The sequence below is a fragment of the Oncorhynchus gorbuscha genome, linkage group LG02, assembly GCF_021184085.1.
Source record: "Oncorhynchus gorbuscha isolate QuinsamMale2020 ecotype Even-year linkage group LG02, OgorEven_v1.0, whole genome shotgun sequence".
NCBI classification, from domain to species: domain Eukaryota; kingdom Metazoa; phylum Chordata; class Actinopteri; order Salmoniformes; family Salmonidae; genus Oncorhynchus; species Oncorhynchus gorbuscha.
The window spans coordinates 91852863-91877573 of record NC_060174.1 but is presented as its reverse complement, the minus strand read 5'-3'; the positions used below and the strand labels follow the sequence as shown (position 1 = coordinate 91877573).

At 40.6% G+C, this 24711-nt stretch overlaps 1 protein-coding gene across 4 annotated transcripts in view; it reads left to right on the top strand.

Annotated features, from left to right (window-relative positions):
* Nucleotides 1–222: 222 nt before the first annotated feature.
* Nucleotides 223–24711, top strand: part of LOC124013051 (rab effector Noc2-like) — a 93370-nt gene continuing 68881 nt past the window's right edge. For 2 of the 4 annotated variants that reach the window (XM_046327207.1, XM_046327198.1), the window contains exons 1-6: nucleotides 224–519; nucleotides 4369–4443; nucleotides 7046–7145; nucleotides 7628–7771; nucleotides 8095–8224; nucleotides 12577–12663. In XM_046327207.1, the coding sequence (XP_046183163.1) occupies nucleotides 7069–7145; nucleotides 7628–7771; nucleotides 8095–8224; nucleotides 12577–12663 (438 nt within the window). In that variant the 5' untranslated portion in view covers nucleotides 224–519; nucleotides 4369–4443; nucleotides 7046–7068. Of the gene's footprint in view, nucleotides 520–4368; nucleotides 4444–7045; nucleotides 7146–7627; nucleotides 7772–8094; nucleotides 8225–12576; nucleotides 12664–24711 lie in introns of all 4 variants that reach the window. The other 2 variants (XM_046327181.1, XM_046327189.1) reach the window with 2 other exon arrangements.

Genomic DNA, 24711 nt, shown 5'->3' with positions numbered 1-24711 from the left:
GACAGCAATGGTTTTATATTGCAAAATGTAAATATGTCTATTATGCCACAGAACACTGGTCGAACACTGAACTAGAACACTTGCCATACAATCCTCTCTCTCCCATTTCCATAAGCCCAGAGTGAGGCTGCTGCCTGCGGTGGAGAGCAGAGCACACGTGGGCTAATGACTTTCTCTGGTGGGTGGGTGGGTGGGTGGGTGGAGCAGCCGCCACCAGATAACCTGAACCACTTGTCCACTGTGCCAAGCTAACGACACATTGGGAAGCAAATGGAACATTAGACCGTTACATGGCTGTCGTTTGCTCCATGTGACACTAGAAATGGTCGATCCCATATCCCTTCTAAGAAATTGACAGGAGGAAACAGCACAGAAGTCCACTCCAAAGCTTCCCTGAATTGGATGTGTTTTCATTGTACCAGACAGGTGTTTTTGTGTCAAGTTCCAGGAGCAGCTGGAGCAGAGAGAGGGAAAACCTGCCCGGATCCACTATTGACCTCCATCTCCGGACACACACAGGTAAGAGAAATGACCGATGTAAAGTTGGTTTTATATTCATACATTTGGACATTCAACAGACATTCAACAAACATTTATCACACATTCAACAGACATTTGCCAAAAGCCATTTAAATGTTTTTAAATCAATAACTAATTCACCATTTGTCCCAGATTCATCAAACTAGATATGTTTTATTCTATAAACGTCAAGCATACTTTTACAACCTTTGTTGTGAATACAAATTCCAGTTTTGATTTTATAGAAATATAGAAAATCTATAAAATGCCATTTAAAGTGGTATAAATCAATAACTAATTCAATATTTGTTACAGAAACATCAAACTAGGTATGATTTATTATATAAATGTCTAGCATACTTTTACAACCTTTTGTTTTTAGTAAACATTCCAGTTTTGATTTGAAACAAATACATAAAATCTATAAGATGCCATTTAAAGAAGTATAAATCAATAACTAATTCACCGTTTGTCACAGAAACATTAAATTAGGCAGGATTTATTCTATAAATGTTTTCTAGTGTACTTTTACAACCTTTGCTTTGAGTAAACATTGCAGTTCTGATTTGATAGAAATACATTAATGTCTATAAAATGGCATTAAAAAATATATTTATCAATAACATTTTCACTGATTATGACACAATCATCAAACTAGATAATATTTATTCTATAAATGTCTAACATAGTTTTAAAACCTTTCTTGTGAATACAAATGCCAGTTTTGATTTTATAGAAATACATCAAATCTATAAGATGCAATTTAAAGAAGTATAAATCAATAACTAATTCACCATTTGTCACAGAAACATCAAACTAGGTATGATTTATTCTATAAATGTCTAGCATAATTTTACAACTTTGTTTTAAGTAAAAATTCCAGTTTTGATTTTAACAGATGGCATCTAGTCCATCTAGAGGATGTGTGGTCAAAGTTCTAACGAGTCTGTTATACACTATTAGAAAGTGCCTGGCATAAAACTCTGCATCTTCAGTCATATAAGAGTTAACCATGATATACACTACCGTTCAAAAGTTTGGGGTCACTTAGAAATGTCCTTGTTTTTTAAAGAAAAGCACATCAAACAAATAACATCAAACTGATCAGAAATACAGTGTAAATATTGTTAATGTTGTAAATTACTTTTGTAGCTGGACACGGCTGATTTTTTAATTGAATATCTACCTAGGTATACAGAGGTCCATTATCAGCAACCATCACTCCTGTGTTCCAATGAGACGTTGTGTTAGCTAATCCAAGTTTGTCATTTTAAAAGGCTAATTGATCATTAGAAAACCCTTTCGTAATGATTTTAGCACAGCTGAAAAGTGTTCTGATTAAAGAAGCAATAAAACTGTCCTTCTTTAGACTAGTTGAGTATCTGGAGCAACAGCATTTGTGGGTTCGATCACAGGCTCAAAATGGGCAGAACAAAGGACTTTCTTCTTAAACTCGTCAATCTATTCTTGTTCTGAGAAATTAAGGCTATTACATGGGTGAAATTGCTAATAAACTGAGGATCGCGTACAACATAGTGTACTACTTCCTCCACAGAACAGAGAAAACTGTCTCTAACCAGAATAGAAAGAGGAGTGTGAGGCCCTGGTGCACAACTGAGCAAGAGGACAAGTACATTTGAGTGTCTAGTTTGAGAAAAGTCCTCAACTGGCAGCTTCATTAATTAGTAACCGCAAAACACTAGTCTCAAAGTCAACAGAACTGGGAATAAATCTAACCTTGTTTGATGTTTTATAGATTTGATGTATTTCTATGAAATCAAAACTGGCATTTGTATTCACAACAAAGGTTTTAAAAGTATGCTAGACATTTGTATAATAAATCATATCTAGTTTGATGATTCTGTGACAAACGGTGAATTAATTGATGATTTGTACAGCTTTTAATGGCATTTTATAGATTTTATGTATTTCTATAAAATTAAAACCTGGAATTTTTCCACTAAACAAAGGTTGTAAAAGTATGCTAGACATTTATAGAATAAATCCTACTTAGTTTGATGTTTCTGTGACAAACGGTGAATTAGTTATTGATTTATACTTCTTTAAATTATATTTTATAGATTTTATGCATTTCTATCAAATCAAAACTGGAATGTTTACTCAAAACAAAAGTTTGTAAAAGTATGCTTGACATTCATAGAATAAATCATACCTAGTTTGATTTTTCTGTCATAATCAGTGAAAACGTTACTGATTTATATAGCTTTAAATGGCATTTTATAGATGTTATGTATTTCTATCAAATCGGAAATGGAATGTTTACTCAAAGCAAAGGTTGTAAAAGTATACTAGACATTTATAGAATAGATCACACCTTGTTTGATGTTTCTGTGACAAACAGTGAATTAGTTATTGATTTTTACATTTGTAAATTATTTTTGCCGAATGTCTGATGAATGTCATTGATCATTAGAAAACCATTTTGCAGTGATGTAATGACGTAAGGATGTCTGTTGAATGTGTGAATATAAAACCAACTTTACCTTGGTCGAGAAATGACCTCTTCATAGTATTTCAAACTAAAGAAATGTTATCTGTGAGCTACAATTCATGGCACATACTTTATGCATAATAACTAAATGCATACAAACATTCACCTTGGCCTGAAGTTCCTTACATTAATGAAATAGTTGACTGAAGATTTGAGCACAACATGTCAAAACTTTGTAACTTGAAAGAAAAATTTACAGCACAGAAAATGCATCAAAGACCTAATTAGATGTATTTTGTATTGTCACATACCAGATAGATGCAGTGAAATGTGTTGTTTTACAGGTTCAGCCATAGTAGAACAGCACCCCTGGAGCAAATTGGGGTTAAGTGCTTTGCTCAAGGGCACATCGACAGATTCTTCACTTTGTCTGCTCAGATATTCAAACCAACGACCTTTCGGTTACTGGTCCAACGCCCAAACTGCTAGGCTACCTGCCACCTAAATTAACACAAGAGAAACCACAAGAGACACTGAATCCTGTGTAGGATCCTGTGTAGGGACAGACTGTATAAGTAAAGTTGTTGTCACTAGAAATGTGCCACTCTAAAGTCGCCTGAAAACAAGCAGGTAGATTAGCAATATATCAGAGGCATGACTGTTAAACCTGTGCTACACACAAACTCTAGGCAAGTAGGCACTTTCATTTGGGGAGAGGGGAGGGGTCACATTTGTATCACTTTTTATATCCCACCTGGTAAGATTTTTATGGCAATTGCTTCATGCTGTTCTATATGCTAAAAATGTTTTGAATGGGCCACATAAACAAATGTATTTTTTCAGTCTAAATAGATTTTGAGAATAATGCCTACATATACTTTGTATATGGAATCACAGAGGACTGGGTCCTCAGGTAGAGTTCACATTCAACCTCAATCAGCCAGGGCATACACATTACAACAACAGACGAGTTACAGCAATTGAAAGCAACACTGCCACATTTAATTTCAATGACTTGCATTATGCACAAAGGGCCCTCCCCTAATAAGATAAAGGAGACTCTCAGAATTGTTGGTAAAAGCATGTCAATGGTAACCATGTTAGCCTTTTCCTGTGTGCTTGTGTCGGGTGGAGAGCCATGCCACTGCTTTTGTTATCCTAGTCAATCACAGTAGTCTGTTTTACATTTACATTAGTCATTTAACAGACACTCTTATAAGTCAGAGTGACTTACAGTGCATTCATCTGGAAGGAACAGGATGTTTCTGTGGGCAATTGTTCTCCTGTCATGTGACCAGCCTGTCGGACAAGGCAGGCAGGCTGTGAACTAAGACTGAGAGCTAAACGCCTGATTTCACTGTTTCCTTCTTTTCCCTGCTCTCGCCTTTTGTTCACAGGCCTAGCCCGCAGCAAAGCGATATAACTGGCTCTCATAGTTCTCGCTCGTTCAAAGGAAGGGGGAAATTTTACAGGTAAACAGTTTCTCTCCCTTCTTTTGACTGTTTGCCAACAGCTTTATGCCAAGGCAGGCTTTCCCCTTGAAAAGATGCAGAGAGCGATTGCCCCAGAGCTAGATAGATCCCTGTAGTCTATGTCATGGAAAAACTGTTTGATAAGGTTGAGACGTGTGCTGGAAATCAGTCAGTTATTACTGCCAGATAAGAGCCGATGATGACTGCTTTAATGTTGCTCTGTTTCATAGCCAATTTGTTGGAAAAAGTGCACTTTGAAGTATATCACAAGGCAGTGTGTTATAAATTGAGCATATCTCTTTGTATGCACATACATAATTGAATTACCTGATGTAACAAGCTGACAATACTCTATTTTCTTCTTAAATGGTTTATGTACATGTTACAGGGCCAAATAGGGAAGTTTGTGAGCACTATGAAACTTGATGTAGAGTTCCATCTCACTGATTTGGCAAATTCAATCTGAAGCCTGTAAACGTGTTTGTGTCCGAATGAATTCTGCTGTTTTTGTTTGTTGTGCTCTAGCCGTACTTAATGCAGTCAGCCGGGGCTGAGGCCAGAGCACTAGTGTTGAACAAAGGCCATTAGGTGGGTTGGAAAGGTAAATAGATTTAATTGCTCAGCCATTAACAAGAACACAGTGGCATCTCTGTGACATGGTGTTTTAGGTTTATAGCCAGAGAATAATTGTGGTAGGGAGGTTGTAAGTGTTAGTGAGGGAAAGAGTAAAAAAAAACACATGTTCATAAAATATATATTTAAATTGTCTAAAGTGACTTCTGTCCTGGTCAATTAACAGAAGCCTATATGATATCTGTGTCCCTGTCTTTTACGATTAGTGGTAATGAAAGAGAAAAAGCAAGGTGAGGTTCCTATTTTTGCCTACTGAGATGTAGCCCGAGGCCAGCATTGGATTCAATCCAACAGATTAACGACCTGTGCACAGTGATATACATTTAAAGGACATTTTGTGGAGATTACGTTTGCTGTAAACGTCTCTGCAGATGTTTAGCTCATGCCCAAATCACCTTATAAAGTCCATCGCATTCTACAGGTTATCAGTGTTGTTTTTTAATGGAATTAAAAAATAAATAAAAAATCATAAGTATTTTCACTTTGAGACCAATTTTAAATGCCAGAGGTATACAGGCAATTGGGAAAAATAGCTTGAAGGGTTGGTGCAGTGATTGAACCCCGGTCTCCGGTGGGAGAGGAGTAGGCCTACATGTGGTTAGAGAAGGGGAGCATTACTCTTTACACAAGGGGCTCTGCATCTACAGTAGTGTGTTTGCTAGTGGGGGAGCGAAAGGGGGAGCAGAATAAAAGAATGTATGATTTAAATAGTAAACCCCTCTTCGAGCAAATGAGAGTGGGGCACTCAGACCCTTGCTGTGTCCCAACAACCCTTAGAAATTAGGACAGTGACTTGGATATTGACATGATAAAAGTAGGTTACACAATGTGAATAAATGTTGTGTGTGTGCATGTGCTGTCCTGAGGGAAGTAGGCAGATGTTTCCCACAGTGCTTATAATTCCTTATTGATAGTCTGGTAACAGTACTCAGTAAAGCAAACCATTTTCCAGCAGGGTGAAATCAGCTGTAATGGTTGTTTGTATGTGTGCCCACATACTAGAGAACTGGGTGACTCGTTGTTTGGGCCTGTGATAAATAGCTGCCTTTGCTTTACTTCACAGAGACAAATGCTTTTGCCTTTGCATTGCCCTCTAAGATACACATATCAATACACTCCCAACAAGAATGTCATCTGTTTGTTTGGATACGAGGGCCTTCTTTCATCTTTTTCCATTTGAAATGGTATTCAGTAATGGGTTTATCCAGGAGCTACCCATTTACTGGACATTGATGTTCTACTAATAGCTTGTGTTAGTACAATCCAAGAGTAAAGAAGAAAATGAAAAATAACATTTGTGGACAATAACTTGTTGTTGTTGGCTAACGCGAGTGGACCATTTCACACACACATCTGTTGATGAATATATTACACAAACAACTGAAGCAATGGATGTATTGCCTGGCAGACAAATGGAGATGGCGTGACCATCACGATGATCTGTTGCCCAAGGCAGGAAGCATTATTGAAGTTGTCACTGGCAACAGAGACTGTTGTATTTCTGCCTACACTGTGAAGATCCACCCAGAACTGACTTCTGGTCTCGTGTTAGCTGCCCTACAAAGCCGATACATAGGCACAATTTTATGTCCCTCTCTTCATGGACATGACCCTCCATCTTCTTTGCTTACTGATTGGTCAGTTTATTATCTGTAGTTCCGTTTTTATCATGTTGTTGATTTGTAAATCGCTCTGGATAAGAGCGTCTGCTAAATGACTTAAATGTAAATGTAAATTTGGTTTTCACTTTCTTCCCTAGTAGTACTCATTCACTTATCAACATATTTTGATAATGTCATACAAACTTATTTCCTATTGCGATCTATGTACAAAAGCCACAAGTATATACAACTAAACTCAATTAGAGGGGGTTATACAGTGCTGGGTCAATATCTATTTGAAGTGATTTTCCCAGATGGTGTGTAGCCTTTAATTTAGTAGGACTGAGTGTCTGGGTGTGTTTTTGCAGCCTTTGTCATCAGCCCTCAAAAGATGACGGAGACCATGTTTGGGACAGGGAAAGATCAGTGGGTCTGTCCCAACGACCGGCAGCTGGCCCTTCGAGCCAAGTGAGTACGCTCTCCAAAATCTCTACCATCTCACTAAGTATGTGAGTGTTTTTGCCGTGTCACCTAGGGAAGATGTAATGTTATGTAAAGTATTCCTGTGCCCATCATTATTTTCATCACATGGTATAGTTTTTGTTGTAGAACTGAGTGTGTGTTTTGTTGAAACTTGTTTTTGATAGCACGGCAGTTCTGTTTTATAAAACCTTTGTGACCATTTGATCTTACACTGCAATGTATATTTTTATATTTGATACAACATTTTGCATGTGTACTAGTTTGTTTGTGTTCAGTGCAGTCATATAAGGAGATGTTTTTGCCAGCAGGATATATATTTCTGTAAGTCGTGCAAACGTGCATGCATAAGCCTGTGTTAGTCACGTAACATGTTTCACTTTGGCCTGCACTGCCACATGTAATGACACAAAAGAATAAACATGAAAATTGATGAACATCGTAAAGCAACATGTGTGTCTGTGTCCCAGGCTGCAGACAGGCTGGTCTGTCCACACCTTCTGTACAGACCGACAGAGGAAAAGCCAGATGCTGGAGCAGCAGGAGATGGAGAACATCCTTAGTGTCATCCGCAGGGCTGAGGAACTGGAACAGATTGAACAGCTCCGCATCGGGTAGGATGCACGCGCGCACACACACACCACACATGCGGTTGGTACTGCTATTGAAAATTTGAATAAAACCATGAATTTCTGGTAGTTTATCTAGAATGACTATCCTTAAGCTGTCAGTTGCAGTCCATAGCCAACTTTAGTCTGTGTGTGTGTGTGTGTGTGTGTGTGTGTGTGTGTGTGTGTGTGTGTGTGTGTGTGTGTGTGTGTGTGTGTGTGTGTGTGTGTGTGTGTGTGTGTGTGTGTGTGTGTGTGTGTGTGTGTGTGTGTGTGTGTGTGTGTGTGTGTGTGTGTGTGTGTGTGTGTGTGTGTGTGTGTGTGTCCAGGAGGCTGGTGGAGCGTCTGGACAACATGAGGAAAAGTGCGATGGGAAACGGCCGGTCCCAGTGCCTGCTGTGTGGGGAGGTCCTGGGCCTCCTTGGAACCCCCTCCGTCTTCTGTCAGGACTGCTGCAAGGTAAAGGTCACCGCACCTACTCTTCTGTTCTACTATAGCAGAGGCCCAAACAGACCTGAAGGGTTGCAGTATCTTTGGTTTTCATCCAAATCTCTTAATCCGTAACTCTTCCCAGCATTTGAAAGTACTGTAGGGGATAGAGCAGGGAAAATAAATTACCAATACCAATATTGCCTTCCTCTTACCGAAGCAATTTTTGCATACATCTGGAATTTTTGTGATTAGGCAATGCCACTAGTTTACAACCGGAGTATGCAATTGAGATGATGCACTGGTAGAACGAAGAGGAGCTCGCGATTTGGGGTGAATACATCAAGTAGCCTACCAATGGAACGTTTTTGTAGGACTTTAAAGGTTCAATCTGCGATTAAATTAATGAGATATACCCCATGTTAGACAAAAATCAAAAGTTATATATGCCTTTATGAGCTTAGTTCAACTGTTGTACCCCATCAGAACCCCAAATAAAATATTGATTTACTCCATTGTTTTTAAACTAGGTAATTGTAAACAAACACTATTATAGCCTCAAAACATGGTTGAAACTATACCTTTGATATCATAGAACTATGGGTGCAATGACTGACCATCCATCTATGAATTTGAGGGGTTACATTTCTCCAGGCTCATCCTTCACTTTGTTTTTGTTTGAACTGCAGATTGCCACTTTACATTTACTGTTAGATCAATTACATGGCTGTCTAGCAACAATATCCTATTTAAAAGTTGTTATCTAGCTAATGTGTTTTGAGTTCCCACTTCCTCAGGTGGTGAATTATGTAGCAAATAGCCTAGGTCAATATCCACAAAAAAAGATGGGGGCAAAGTCATCTCTAAGGAGCCAAAAATAACTGATCATTCTGAATCCTATTTTGAAATGTTCCAAATTAAAATGTCAATCATGCATTCCCTGAATAAGTTAGATGAAATAGCCAACTTCTTTCTTGTCTTACTTATTGATGACACTGGAAAAAGTTAGTCTAGAGCCCTGTCGATAATGGAAAGTAACTGCATCAATAAATATGCTTTTGTATTTATCAATGATGTTGATAATTAACACACCTGATTCAACTAAAGGCTTGAATCATTACAATTGCAGTATTCTCCTACATATACTGTGCTTTTGATATATTGGCCATGAAGCCCATTGAACTTCTCCTATGACCAGTAGCTTTATCTAGATCGGTCATAGCGTTTTCCGAGTGTTCTCTCCAACTCCTCTGCTCCATGTGCTAGAAGCCAATGGCACTGGGACATAATGAGATCAGAAGGGAGGAAATGAAACAACCAAAGGGAAATAGATTATGTGGGTCTCTGAGAGGAAATGTAATAAGTGGTATGCGACTGTATAAACCAGATAAGAGGGGGTTCATTCTGCTGTTCAATAGTGTCTATAATGGCTCTCATCTCAAACAGATACTTACAAGAGCTCTGTCATGTCAATAATGTAATAACTCTCGCCAAGCAAGGCATAGGCCTATTAGACGTAAACAGAATGTATAAGGTTGGTCCTGGTCAGTCCCTGGATGGGAGACCATATGCTGCTGGAAGTGGTGTTGGAGGGCCAGTAGGAGGCAATCTTTCCTCTGGTCTAAAAAAATATCCCAATGCCCCAGGGCAGTGATTGGGGACATTTCCCTGTGTAGGGTGGCGTCTTTCGGATGGGACGTTAAACGGGTGTCCTGACTCTCTGAGGTCATTAAAGATCCCTTGGCAATTATCGTAAGAGTACGGGTGTTAACCCCGGTGTCCTGGCTAAATTCCCAATCTGACCCTCAAACCATCACAGTCACCTAATAATCCCCAGTTTACAATTGGCTCATTCATCCCCCCCTCTCCCCTGTAACTTTTCCCCAGGTCGTTGCTGCAAATGAGAATGTGTTCTCAGTCAACATACCTGGTTAAATAACGGATAAATCAATAAATAAATAGGACTCATCATTTGGGAATATTGTTTAATTATAGTGAATGGCAGTTCAATTCACTGTTCCAAAGCATGGACTTGACTGGATAGCCAGCTTGTAGTAATCACTTTTCACCATAGGGTTGCAGCAAAGACCTCAGATGTGAATGCCTAAATTGCTTACCTAAAGCATGAAAGCGGGAGTGTTTTATGATAATCTATGTAAAATAACATATAAAATGGGCAAATATTTCTGAATATACATACTCATTCTCCTACTAATTTCCCTGTAAAAAATGTACAAATACTGTAGATTAGTTGATGTTGCGTGATATGTTCAATGGTGTACTCATGATGTTATGCAAACTCCTTAAGTGGTCTATGCTAGACTGTTTTGTGTATCGCTCGACGACATGAAAGCAAATGTGGGGAGATCAGTTTGAAGATTGCAGGAAGGAAAAACCCGGTAGTAAACTTAAGGCACAGGAGAGGGCAGCAAAGCCCTGGAAGAGGAACATAGAGCAGGCTGTGTTTACAGTCTCATAGGAAATGGATATGTGGATATCTTCACCATTCTAACTGGGAGGGACAGGTGTGGAGGCATGCATATATATATATACTACTTGTTGAACGTTTATAGTCTTGTCAATAAATCCCCCCAGTCTAAACACAGCCCAGATTTGTTAGTATGTACTTGGAAGGTACACAAATGTATTGGTCACTAGGTGACTGAAGTCTTCAGAAGAAGACCTGCTCTCGGTGTGTAAACCGGCAGGTATACACATCCATCAGACTATGCTCTGTAGCTAGAGGACAGATGAGATGGCTATAGTCAGGCATCTTTCAGCCAGTTATCCTGGAACCCAGAAGCAAATCGTACGTGTGATGGCCAGCTTTCTGGCATAACATTCCATTTATGTTAACATTCTGTTAGAGTTAACTACTATTTTAGTAGCAGTTCGGCAGTTGACCGAAAATGTTTGATCTTAGGAGGTGGAGACCCAGATATTCTATTTCTCTCTCACTCTCTAAAAATACTGAGTTACTTCAGGAAAGACAATCATGAGCACTTCAGCCAAGGTCTCTCCTCCATTGCATTAGGCTTGATTAAAGCTTCCTTCCTGTGATTTTATCAAGTGAAATTGTATGGGTCATATACACATATTTAGCAGATGTTATTGCTGGTGTAGCGAAATGCTTGCTTTTCAACATCATAATCAACCCTGCTTCTTCAGGTAATGTAATTGGATGTTTTTTACACTTCTGCATCCAACCAAGCTCTCGCTTTGTCAAAGGCTACGCTAGGTGAACACCCTGAAGATCTTTGCTGTTCTCTAGGGACATACAAATGTTTCCTTTTTTCTTGTTGTAAGATAATGGATTTTTTTTCTCCAATTTTTAGCAATGTAAAACATACACATACAAACGAGAACATACAAACATTCACAACATCATCCCTGCCCAGACCCACCTGCTCACATCTCCAGAGCCCATATCACTCTCTGCCACATGGCATCAAACTGCACCATTTTGTTTCTCTCCGTCTCCCACGCACTTTCAATGTTTACAAATATGTTTCTGATGATTGTATTAATGCTCAGTTCCAAGTCGATCGCTTAGCCCTTTACTCCCAGGCCACTGCTGTAGATCTGAGAGGACTGGATAGATTGATGCAGTATGATGAAAACTACACCCAGCCAGCCATTCAGAATGCAGAAGGAAGATGTCTTCAGAAGTTCCTAGTGTGTAGGGGCTAGAGCCCATTTGAAATTCCGCATAAGTCTGCATGTTCAAATGACTCACCCCCTTTATTTGTGGTGGGAGGAGGTTGAGCAGTGTTTTGTTGAGTTGTGCAATGACTTGACTTCACATCATGGAAATACATGATGTGTCACAGTGACTTTTCTGTGAACTTTTCAATGTCACAAATTTGGCTGTGATGGCTCAGCAAATTTCCAACACTTTGATAACTATTGATGGTACACTATAATTGAATATCAGTGATTTTTATTCTGTTTCGTTCTTTAAACAATAAAAAAGTGTCCTTTCAAAAGCTTTATATATATTGACATTCATTTTATTATTGCAGGATATATATTATCAGACACGCTCCAATTTTATGAAGTACAAAGTTGTTGGACTTACTAAAAGATTTTCACTTGGCACTGTTTTCAATTTCAATATGGATCATTGCATTTTGTATAGTAATTCAAGCCAAACTGTAAAATGATCATGTGCTTTTTTTACTGTTACAAAAGACAGCAGCAAAGTGCAATAACTTTATAGCTAAGTATCTCTATAACTTTTTATAACTTACAGTATATAATACATATAAAAGTAATGTATGACCTTTTTGTGTTTTGTCCATGTTACTCAGTACACCACTCATTGCCAATTCAAAATCGGGTCTTCTTTAAAAAAAAAGTTATTCTCTCTTTCTCTCTTACAGAAAGTGTGCACCAAGTGTGGCATAGAGCCCCAGTGCAGTCAGAAGAGAACTCAGTGGCTGTGCAAGATCTGCAGTGAACACAGAGAGGTAACGTGCATCCCTACAATTGGATAGCCCATCTGCAGTTGAACTGGCAACTACAAGAAAACATATTTTTGATTATTCTTAAAATTACTATTCACATTATATACCAGATGGATGCTTTCCATTGTGGTGAGTCCTATATATGTATAAGCGGGTAAGCCCATTCAGTGAACAGTTTTAGAAAAGTGCAATGGAAATGCCAAAGCAAAACAGTATAATTTAATGGAAGTATCTTAGCAACAGCAGCATCCAGAGACAATGTTTAGCACAGGAGGTTGGTTGCACCTTAATTGGGGAGAACGGGCTCCTGGTATTGACTGGAGTGGAATGTGGAATGTTATAAAATACATCAAATACATGGTTTCCACGTGCTTGATGCCATTCCATTTGCGCCGTTACAGAGATTATGAGTCGTTCTCCCCTCAGTAGCCACCTGTGTAACAAAAATATAAATCCATCATGCTACAATTTCATTGATTTTACTGAGCTACATTTCATATGAGGTAATCAATCAATTGAAATAAATTAATTAGGCCCTAATCTATGTATTTCACATGACTGGGAATACATATATGCATATATTGGTCATATATACCTTTAAAAAATGGGCCTCACAATGGGCCTCAGGATCTCGTCACAGTATTTTTGTGCATTGAAATTGCCATCGATAAAATGCATGTGTTCATTGTCCGTAGTTTATGCCTGCCCATACCATAACCCCACCGCCACCATGGGGCACTCTGTTCACAACGTTGACATCAGCAATCTGCTCACCCACACGTGGTCTGCAGATGTGATGCCGGTCGGACATACTGCCAAATTCTCTAAAACAACGTTGGAGACTGCTTATGGAAGAGAAATTAACATGAAATTATCTGGCAACAGCTCTGGTGGACATTGCTGTAGTCAATTGCACTATCCCTCAAAACTGACATCTGTGGCATTGTGTTGTGTGACAAAACCGCACATTTTAGAGTGGCCTTTTATTGTCCCCAGCACAAGGTGCACCTCAGTAATGATCATGCTCTTTAATTAGCTTCTTGATATGCTACACCTGCCAGGTGGCTAGATTATCTTGCCAACGGAGAAATGCTTACTGACAGGGATGTAAACACTTTTGTGCACTAAATATGATAAATACTTTTTTGTGTGCATATAGAACATTTCTGAGATCATTTATTTCAGCTCTTGAAACATGGTACCAACACTTTACATGTTGTGTTTATATTTTTGTTGAGTGTAGTATCTGTCTGTGGTCCCACAAGGCTGTAGCTAGCTGACAGACTTCAGACATAGTGCTGCAGGTTGGCTTCTCCAGGGATAAGGTTTCTCTCAGGGCTTGATTTTGGCACCCATTGGTCATCAGCAGGGCTGGCAGGATCTGGATGGGCATCTCACCACAATGTTGTTTACAATGCACAAGCCTGATTGGGGGATTCATCTTTCATCTTTTCATTTTGGAAATGTACCTTTTTAATGCTGATAAAAGAGCGATAAAAGTGTTTGCGATGCCAGGTTTTTTTTGAGGGATGTGCCAGCACTGCAGTAACGACATGGAGCATTGTATGACCCTTCAAGGTATGCCTTTCAAAAGTGTTCTGCAATTGACTCCTGTCATTTTCTCCTCCATTCGTATATCGATCTTGGATCAGGATCTTGATACTTGGCCATAGACAAAACGGATGTGCATTATTTCAGCTGCACTGTTGGTTGTCATTCAAGCCCAACACCATTTTGGAAATTACAGTAACAGCAGTCAATGGACTATATTCATTCACTATACTATAGGACTATTTTCATTGGCCTCCCTCAAGGAGTTTATTGGTTGGCCTGTTCCATGTGTGGGGGGGCATTTCTCTGAACCACGTAATATTACCATATGTAGGCCTATATCCAGATTATTCAATTAATTGGCAACTATCCCCTCATGGAAAGCCATATCACGGTAGTGCCCCCAAAAGCTGCTTAGAGCCTGTGAATTGACGACCTAGATGTATTATTACCATACAGCACAGACCTTCTTGGTTTTAGGTAGGCCGCCTTTGTTCAAGTTTCATTTCCTCCATGTTGACATATGGATCACCAGGCATCCCTGACTTTAATAGGGGAGGTGGAGGGAGAATGAGGATGGGGTTAGTTTTAGCAGAGAGATCACAGAAGCTTATGAATAATTCCACGGCTCTGCAGAATTGAGGATTGAGAGAGGGCACTGTACCGTAAAGACGTTTATGTTCAAATTGTTCTCATTGCCAAATGTTTTAACCACACTCTGTGCTTCTAAAGGCAGTCTTCATTTGTCATTCCCCTCTGCTGTGAATCTGCTCCTGCAGATAGTCACCGTTTGAAAGGTAGTGTTTGACAGGGCACCTTATCGACCGTCCTTAGATGGTGCCGGTGCTTACTCAAAATGGCTGTCTTCAGTCAGATTTGGTCTTGGTATGACATGCCTCTATCGAGGCACCCCTCCTGAGTTTAGTTTCCTTTCCCTCAGTTCTATTTAGATAACTCTCCTCTCTTTCTCTCCCTCTCACTTTGCTACAGATTAGTGTTCCGATTAGGGTTGAGCGGAATCCAGATGTTCATATGGTCATACCGGTCTTCTCTCATCTCGAGATTTACCGTATTACTGGTTTAGGGGGGGGGGGTAATTTTGTGCTTCAATGGTCTTCTCTACTGGATGAGAATTCATGAAGGGGCATTCTATCAGCAGACAGCACTCTGACTGATGTGTAGTTACTTTTCTCTGGTACCTTTCTCAGAATTCCTGACTTTCAACGCGGCACCTTTCCAACAAGTCAGTTCGTCAAATTACTGCCCTGCTAGAGCTGCCCCGGTCAACTGTAAGTGCTTTTATTGAGAAATGGAAACGTCTAGGAGTCATGAATGGGACTGTCGAAGGCTGAAGTGCATAGCTCTTAAAAATAGTCTGTCATTGGTTGCAACACTCACTACTGAGTTACAAACTGCCTTTGGAAGCAATGTCAGCACAATAACTGTCCGTCGGGAACTTCATAAAATGGTTTTCCATGGTCGAGCAGCTGCAAACAAACCTAAGATCACCATGTGCAATGCCAGGCAGTCCGATGGATGAATCTGGGTTGGGCGGATGCCAGGAGAACGCTACCTGCCCCAGTGCATAGTGCCAACTTAATGCTCCAGCATACAATTACATTCTAGACAATTCTGTGCTTTCAACTTTGTGGCAACAGATTGGGGAAGGCCCTTTTCTGTTTCAGCATAACAAAGTGAGGTCCAAACAGAACCTTATTTACAAAAGTATTTAGACCTTTTGCTATGAGACTCGAAATTGAGCTCCGGTTTCTTTTGATCATCCTTGATGTTTCTACAACTTGATTGGAGTCCACCTGTGGTAAATTCAATTGATTGGTCATGATTTGGAAAGATACACACCTGTCTATATAAGGTCCAACAGTTAACAGTGCATGGCAGAGCAAAAACCAAGCCATGAGGTCGAAAGGAATTGTCCGATGAGCGCTGAGACAGGATTGTGTCGAGGCACAGATCTGGGGAAGGGTACCAAAAACATTTCCTTGGTTAGGGTGGTGACCAAGAACCCGATTGTCACTCTGACAGAGCTCCAGAGTTCCTCTGCGGAGATAGGAGAACTTTCCAGAAAGACAAACATCTCTGCAGAACTCCACATACCTCATACCCGTGTAACAGCTGTCTTCTTGTACCATCGTAATCGTCAGACTGAGGGAAAACTGGAATGTAAAATGGTGGTGGTGTTAGTTGATTAGAGTGCTCTAGTGCTGCACTGCACCTCATTGGATCTCACCTTTAACTTTTTACTGAAGTGGGCTAAATCAGTGTCACGGAGTGTTTCTTAGTAGTCTTAAACAAATCCACTTCGAAACAAAAGTATACACCTCACATACATATTTATGCGATAACAAAAAGATGACACCTGCACCATGTCAGATATAGAGCTGAAATGTATTACATTTTGAGTTTACATCCCAATATTACATACATCACAGAAGACTGAAATATAGTGAAACCGTTTGACATAGAAACACTGAATTTTCTGCAGGTCTTTTTATAATGTTTATTAATGATGAAATTATAGCAAATATTAATAACATTCCACCCATGAGGTCACTAGAGGGGAATTTAATCATTTGACTGCAGGAAGGGGCTACTGGATTTTGCTTGGGCTACTGGATTTTGCTTGGGCTACTGGATTCTGATACAAGATCAATTATAGTGTCTTAATAAAGGAGTTACACCCCTTGACTTTTTCCACATTTTGTTGTTATAGCCTTGTCTAGGGGTTTTGTATGTTTATGGGGCTGTATCCTGTCTATGTAAATTGTATGTCTATGGTTTCCTAGATTGGTTCTCAATCAGAGATCGTTGTCTCTGATTAGGAACCATATTTAGGCAGCCATATTCTTTGGGTATTTTGTGGGTGATTGTTTCCTGTCTAAGTGTTTGTGCCACACGGGACTGGTTCATTGCCAGTTCACTTTATTATTTTGTATTTGTGTTCATGTTTAGTTTTTCTTATTAAAAACCATGGACACCTACCATGCTGCGTATTGGTCCGATCCTTGTTTCACCTCTTCAGAGGAAGAGAAGGAAATCTGCCGTGACAGAATCACCCACCACTACAGGACCAAGCAGCGTGGTGACAGGCAGCGACAGGAGGAGCAGCGATGTCAGGACTTTTGGACTTAGGAGGAGATCCTAGACAGGTAAGGACCCTGGGAACAGCCAGGAGAATATCGCTGCCCCAAAGAGGAGCTGGAGGCAGCGAAAGCGGAGAGGCGCTGGTATGAGGAGGCAGCACGGTGCGCGGATGGAAGCCCGAGAGTCAGACCCAAAAATTTATTGGAGAGGGGGGCACACAGGAAGTGTGGCGAAGCCAGGTAGGAGACCTGCACCAACTTCCTGTGCTTACCGGAGGGTGAGAGAGACCGGGCAGGCACCGTGTTATGCTGTGGAGCGCACGGCGTCCCCAGTGCTGGTGCATAGCCCGGTGCGGTACATACCAGCTCCTCGTATCGGCCGGGCTAGAGTGGGCATCGAGCCAAGTGCCATGAAGCCAGCTCTACACATCTGGTCTCCAGTGCGTCTCCTTGGGCCAGCATACATGGCACCAGCCTTACGCATGGTGTCCCCGGTTCACCTGCACAGCCCAGTGCGGGCTATTCCACCTCGCCGTACTGGCAGGGCGACCGGGAGCATTCAACCAGGTAAGGTTGGGCAGGCTCGGTGCTCAAGAGCTCCAGTGCGCCTGCACGGTCCGGTCTATCCAGTGCCACCTCCACGCACCAGCCCTCCGGTGGCAGCTCCCCGCACCAGGCTTCCTGTGCGTGTCCAGAGCCCAGTAGTCCCTGTTCCTCCTCCCCGCACTCGCCCTGAGGTGTGTGTCCTTGGCCCAGTACCACCAGCGCCGGCACCACGCACCAGGCCTACAGTGTGCCTCGCCTGTCCAGTGCCGATAGAGTCTCCCGCCTGTCCAGAGCTGCTAGAGTCTCCCGCCTGTCCAGAGCTGCTAGAGTCTCCCGCCTGTCCAGAGCTGCTAGAGTCTCCCACCTGTCCAGAGCTGCTAGAGTCTCCCGCCTGTCCAGAGCTGCTGGAGTCTCCCAGGATCCGCCAGAGCCGCCAGCCAGCCAGGATCCGCCAGAACCGCCAGCCAGCCAGGATCCGCCAGAGCCGCCAGCCAGCCAGGATCCGCCAGAGCCGCCAGCCAGCCAGGATCCGCCAGAGTCGTCAGCCAGTCCGGAGCTGCCCTTCAGTCCGGAGCTGCCCCTCAATCCGGAGCTGCCCCTCAGTCCAATGGGGCCAATTAGTAAGGTTTCCAATCCTAGGTCGGCGGCGAGGGTCGCCGTTCCTAGGATGCCACAAAAGTGGACTAAGACTATGGTGCAGTGGGTTCCACGTCCCGCGCCAGAGCCGCCACCGTGGACAGACGCCCACCCAGACCCTCCCCTAAGGGTTTAGGTGTGCGGCCGGGAGTCTGCACCTTTGGGGGGGTACTGTCACGCCCTGGACTTAGTTATCTTTGTTTTCTTTATTATTTTGGTTAGGTCAGGGTGTGACATGGGGGATGTATGTGTTTGTCTTGTCTAGGGGTTTTGTATGTTTATGGGGTTGTTTCCTTCCTCGGTAGTACTGTATGTTTATGGGGCTGTATCCTGTCTAGTTAAATTGTATGTCTATGGTTGCCTAGATTGGTTCTCAATTAGAGGCAGCTGTCTATCGTTGTCTCTGATTGGCAACCATATTTAGGCAGCCATATTCATAGGGGATTTTGTGGGTGATTGAGTCCCGTGTGGCACAAACACTTACACAGGAAAGTTTCGTTGCCAGTTTACTTTATTATTTTGTATTTGTGTTTATGTTTAGTTTTTCTTATTAAAAACCATGGACACCTACCACGCTGCGTATTGGTCCGATCCATGTTTAACCTCTTCAGAAGAAGAGGAGGAAATCTGCTGTGACAAGCGCGGGATATTCAAAAATATATATTTTTAAATATTTAACTTTCACACATTGACAAGTCCAATACAGCAAATGAAAGATAAATATCTTGTTAATCTACCCATCGTGTCCGATTTAAAAAAAAATGTTTCACAGCGAAAACACAACATATATTTATGTTAGATCACCACCAAATCCAAAAAAACACAGCCATTTTTCCCAGCCAAAGATGGTGACAAAAGCAGAACTAGAGATAAAATTAATCACTAACCTTTGACTATCTTCATTCGATGACACTCATACGACATCATGTTACACAATACATTTATGTTTTGTTCGATAATATGCATACTTATATCCACAAATCTCTGTTTACATTGACACCATGTTCAGAAATGCCTCCAAAATATCCGGAGTAATTACAGAGAGCTATGCCAGATAACAGAAATACTCATCATAAACTTTGACGAAAGATACATGTTTTACATATAATTAAAGATACACTGGTTCTTAATGCAACCGCTGTGTCAGATTTTTTAAAAACGTTACGAAAAAAGCATACCATGCAATAATCTAAAACTGCGCTAAGACGTAACAATATTTTTCCGCCATGTTGGAGTCAACAGAAATACGAAATTACATCATAAATATTTCCTTACCTTTGATCTTTCATCAGAATGCAATGAAAGGAGTTCTAGTTCCACAAAAAAAAATTGTTTTGTTCCATGTCCATTACTAGTGTCCAATTAGCTGCTTTTGCTAGCAAGGTTAGTTCACATGTCCAAAAGCTGGTGCTGGTCCAGGCGAACTCGGACGAAAACTTCCAAAAGTTATATTCCAGGTTGAGTAAACTGGTCAAACTAAGTAGACAATCAATCTTCAGGTAGGTTATTTTCATATATATCCAATAACGTTCCAACCGGAGCATTCGTTTTTGACCACTGACTCAATCCCCTCCCATCCAGTCATACATCACACTAGAGGCTTCATTCCACGTTCTGCTGACTGTTGACATCTAGTGGAAGGCGTAGGAAATGTGGTCCTTCTGTAGCTCAATTGGTAGAGCATGGCGCTTGTAACGCCAGGGTAGTGGGTTCAATTCCCGGGACCACCCATACGTAGAATGTATGCACACATGACTGTAAGTCGCTTTGGATAAAAGCGTCTGCTAAATGGCATATATTATTATATATTAAATGCGAACATATCCATATCTTGTTTGGATGTGAATAGGCAATGACTTGAAATTCGACCAGCCCAAGAATTTCCACTTCCTGTTTGGAAATTTGCCTGCCATATGAGTTCTGTTATACTCACAGACATAATTCAAACAGTTTTAGAAACTTCAGCATGTTTTCTATCCAATAGTAATAATAATGTGCATATATTAGCATCTAGGACAGAGTAGGATGCAGTTCACTATGGGCACGCAATTCATCCAAAGTGAAAATGCTTCCCCCTATCCCTAACATTAAACTGACAAGGAAATTTGTTTAAGGAAACATTGTTGATCTAGCGGACAGTTTGAAACAGTCTTTTACTTTTTGGAAGTCTGCCTCTTTCTCTTATTGGAAGGGTTAATGTCATTAAAATGAATGTGTTGCCCACATGTTTATATTAATTTCAATGTTTACCCAATTTCTATTCCAAACTCTTTTTTATTCACTTTTTTTATTCACTTGATCAAACATGTATTTTATTTGGGAAGGCAAGGTACCACGGATTGGTAGAAAACATTTACAGAAGCCTAAGGCACTGGGTGGTTTAGCTCTACCAAATTTTCAGACATATTATTGGGCTGCATATTTCAGAGCCCTTTTGTACTGGCTGCAGACTGATCCTACTGGCCCTAGACCACTCTGGGTCCAGATGGAGTCTGAATCATGTAAACCTGCTGCACTTTCTTCTGTGTTGTGCTCGTCTCTACCAGTGTCCCTAGGCAAAAGGTGTGTCAACCCAATTGTAAAGCAGTCGATTGAAATTTGGAATCAGTTCCGTTTAGCCTTTAGCCTCCGAGGCTTTTCTCTCTTAGGCCCAATCTATCAGAAGATTTTATTTCCTCTATCTTTAAATGATGGGGCTTTTGGCATCTGGCACCCACTTGGCCTCTCCTCACTATCCTAATTATTATTTGATGATACATTTGCCTCTTTTGCTCAGCTACAGGAAAGGTTCCACCTCCCCAATCCCACTTCTTCCGCTCTCTTCAGACTAGGAACTTTGTCAGAGCTAACACACCTACATTTTCCAATAGGCCTGCGAGTACAGCTATAGAGAGTATCTTTGAGCTAAACAAGCTTCCTAAGGGTGCAATTTCAGATGTACAGTGGGGAGAACAAGTATTTGATACACTGCCGATTTTGCAAGTTTTCCTACTTACAAAGCATGTAGAGGTCTGTAAATTTTATCATAAGTACACTTCAACTGTGAGAGATGGAATCAAAAACAAAAATCCAGAAAATCACATTGTATGATATTTAAGTAATTAATTTGCATTTTATTACCTGACATAAGTATTTGATCACCTACAAACCAGTAAGAATTCCGGCTCTCACAGACCTGTTAATTTTTCTTTATGAAGACCTCCTGTTCTCCACTCATTACCTGTATTAACTGCACCTGTTTGCGCAGTCTGTATGGAGGAGTGGGCCAAAATCCCTGCTGCAGTGTGTGCAAACCTGGTCAAGAACTACAGGAAACGTATGATCTCTGTAATTGCAAAAAGGTTTCTGTACCAAATATTAGGTTCTGCTTTTCAAATGTATCAAATACTTATATAATGCAATAAAATGCTAATTAATTACTTAAAAATCATACAATGTGATTTTCTGGATTTTTGTTTTAGATTCCGTCTCTCACAGTTGAAGTGTACCTATGATAAAAATGACAGACCTCTACATGCATTGTAAGTAGGAAAACCTGCAAAATCAGCAGTGTATCAAATACTTGTTCTCCCCACTGTATATGCAATCATTAAAGACTCGATTGGAAAAAGATTTGGGGGAGGAACTTGTGGAAGACACCTGGGAATTTGTGCTGCACACGGTGCATTTTTCCTCTTTTAGCATTAGACACAGCCTCATTCAATTCAAGGTGGTTCACCGTATCCACTGGTTCGGGGCCAAACTTGGAAGAATATTCTCTGATTTTGATCCTATTTGTGTCCGATGCAAAACGAATCCAGCCACACTGTTGAATATGTTTTGGGACTGTCACAAACTGTCTGGTTTCTGGGAATTAATATTTAAATGTTATAGCTCTGTCTCCCATTACAGCCCTTTTTGGAGTACTGCCCATACGTACCCAAATCAAATCAAATGTATTTATATAGCCCTTCATACATCAGCTGATATCTCAAAGTGCTGTACAGAAACCCAGCCTAAAACCCCAAACAGCAAGCAATGCAGGTGTAGAAGCACGTACCCCCCTATCAATAATTCAGTCGGACACTATTGCTTATAAAACTCTTGTAGCTTGACGGCTAATACTACAGAACTGGAAGATGGCAGTTCCTCCATCTTATAAATATTGGGTCGGAGATGTGTTGTGCTCTCTGAAATGACAGAAAATGTCATTCAATACATGTGGGAACTCCAAACTGTTCTATGATGCTTGGGCTCCATTCCGGTCTTACTTTCAACAGTTCATCCTCTGATGGCATTCTTATTAAAACAAAAATAAGTCTGTATTTGACACCCCTGTGACTCACAGGTTGGAGGAGCATTTCTTTGTGGGTTTTTGGGGTGAGGGGGACATTGAGGTCGATGTGCCTATTGATTCCTTTTGAATGTGACTTGCGGATGTCTTATTTCTCTTGCCCTGTCAGAGATTAAAATATGAGCTTGTTTTTCACTATTTTTTATTTTGTTTACGCTTACATTAAAAAAGCATTGTAAACTTCAATTTTGGTCCAGTGGATGGTCGGTCTGTGGTCATTACTGTCTGAGTGGTTGCATTTCTCCACCCGTATCCCTCGTCTGTTTACAGGAACAGTGGTGAGGTTACCGATCTGTCCCTCTAAACTACAGTATTCCCTTTAATCTTTGTACCCTTCTGCCCAGTGTGTTTTAACTTGGCTAGACTAGGTATCTTTATAGTTTTTTTTTCTACTTGAGTATATTATTTACATTGTTTGTTGTCTTGTGTGTAAAACTGAAAAAAAAGTTTAAGCATTTTTTTGAAAAGCTGAAATGTCTTGAGTCAATAAGTATTTAACCCCTTTGTTATGGCAAACCAAAATACATTCAGGAGTAAAAATGTGTTTAACAAGTTACATAATAGGTTGGATGGACTCACTGTGTGCAATAGGTGTTTTAAGATGATTATTGAATGGCAACCTCATCTCTGTACCCTACACATACAATTATCATACAATTATCTGTATGGAATCAATCTTTAGGATGTTTTTAACATAAAACATAAAACATCAATAATGTTCCAACTGGAGAATTCCTTTGTCTTCAGAAAAGCACTGGAACGCAAAGTAACTCTGTCGGGAGCGCGCGTCATAAGACCAAGGCTCTCTGCCAGACCACTGACTCAAAGAGGTCTCATGAGCGGTTGACATCTCGTGGAAGCCGTAGGAAGTATCCATATCTCAATGTGTATTCGGTAGTCCAAGCTTTGAAAAACTACAAACCTCAGATTTCCCACTTCCTGGTTGGATTTTTCTCAGGTTTTTGCCTGCCATATGAGTTCCGTTATACTCACAGGCATCATTCAAACAGTTTTATGTTACATATGCGTGTGGGCGTGTGTGTGTGTGAGTCTCAGCTTTTCATAGATAGTTTTTAATGATTTGTAGCTCAAACCATTCAGACTCTACAGACTTTTTTTTTAAAGAATGGGGCCCGTGCCCCTTCGGGATCCATCCATTTTTTGGGGGGGGAACATATATTTTGTGATGTGTCGTGGTAATTTCCTGTATTACTAAACATTGAGAGAGCAAACCACACACAAGTCAGAGTTATATTATGAAGTCCATCTTTAATTATATATGAGCTTCACCATAGCCCTGTGACTATCAGATCAATTCAGTGTCTATAAATGAATTCTCTGAGAGTGCTTACAAAATCATTCTTAGTATCATTTATAGCCAAGACACACCCCTCTCAACTGACATGACGAATAACAGTTTCTTAGGAACATTACACAAAGAACCTTTTACTTGAAAGAGGAGTATCCCATAGCTAGATAGCATTAGCTATAAATTATTGTTCAGTTTGGTGTCTTTAGACAAAATTCTAATCTCGTTCTTGGTACCACTTAGGACCAAAACATTACCTCATCCAATGGCATATATCAATTGTCAATTCTAGATACTCCCATCTCAAATACAATCTCTCCTGGACAAGCTCACCAAGACAGTGAGCCTCTTAGGTCATATACTAGGTAAAGATAAGGGCAACCTCAGAGGGGACAATAGTTACAGACACATTCCCATAAGAAGACAAGCCTCCATTCTGTCCTCCTCCCCTTCTGATATTCTTCATAGCATCACATGGTTTAACAGATACATTGACATATGAAGACAAGCCTGACCTCTCCTCTCTCTGGGCCCCAAGTGACTAAGCCCTGGAGAAGAGATAACTGCAACTGCCA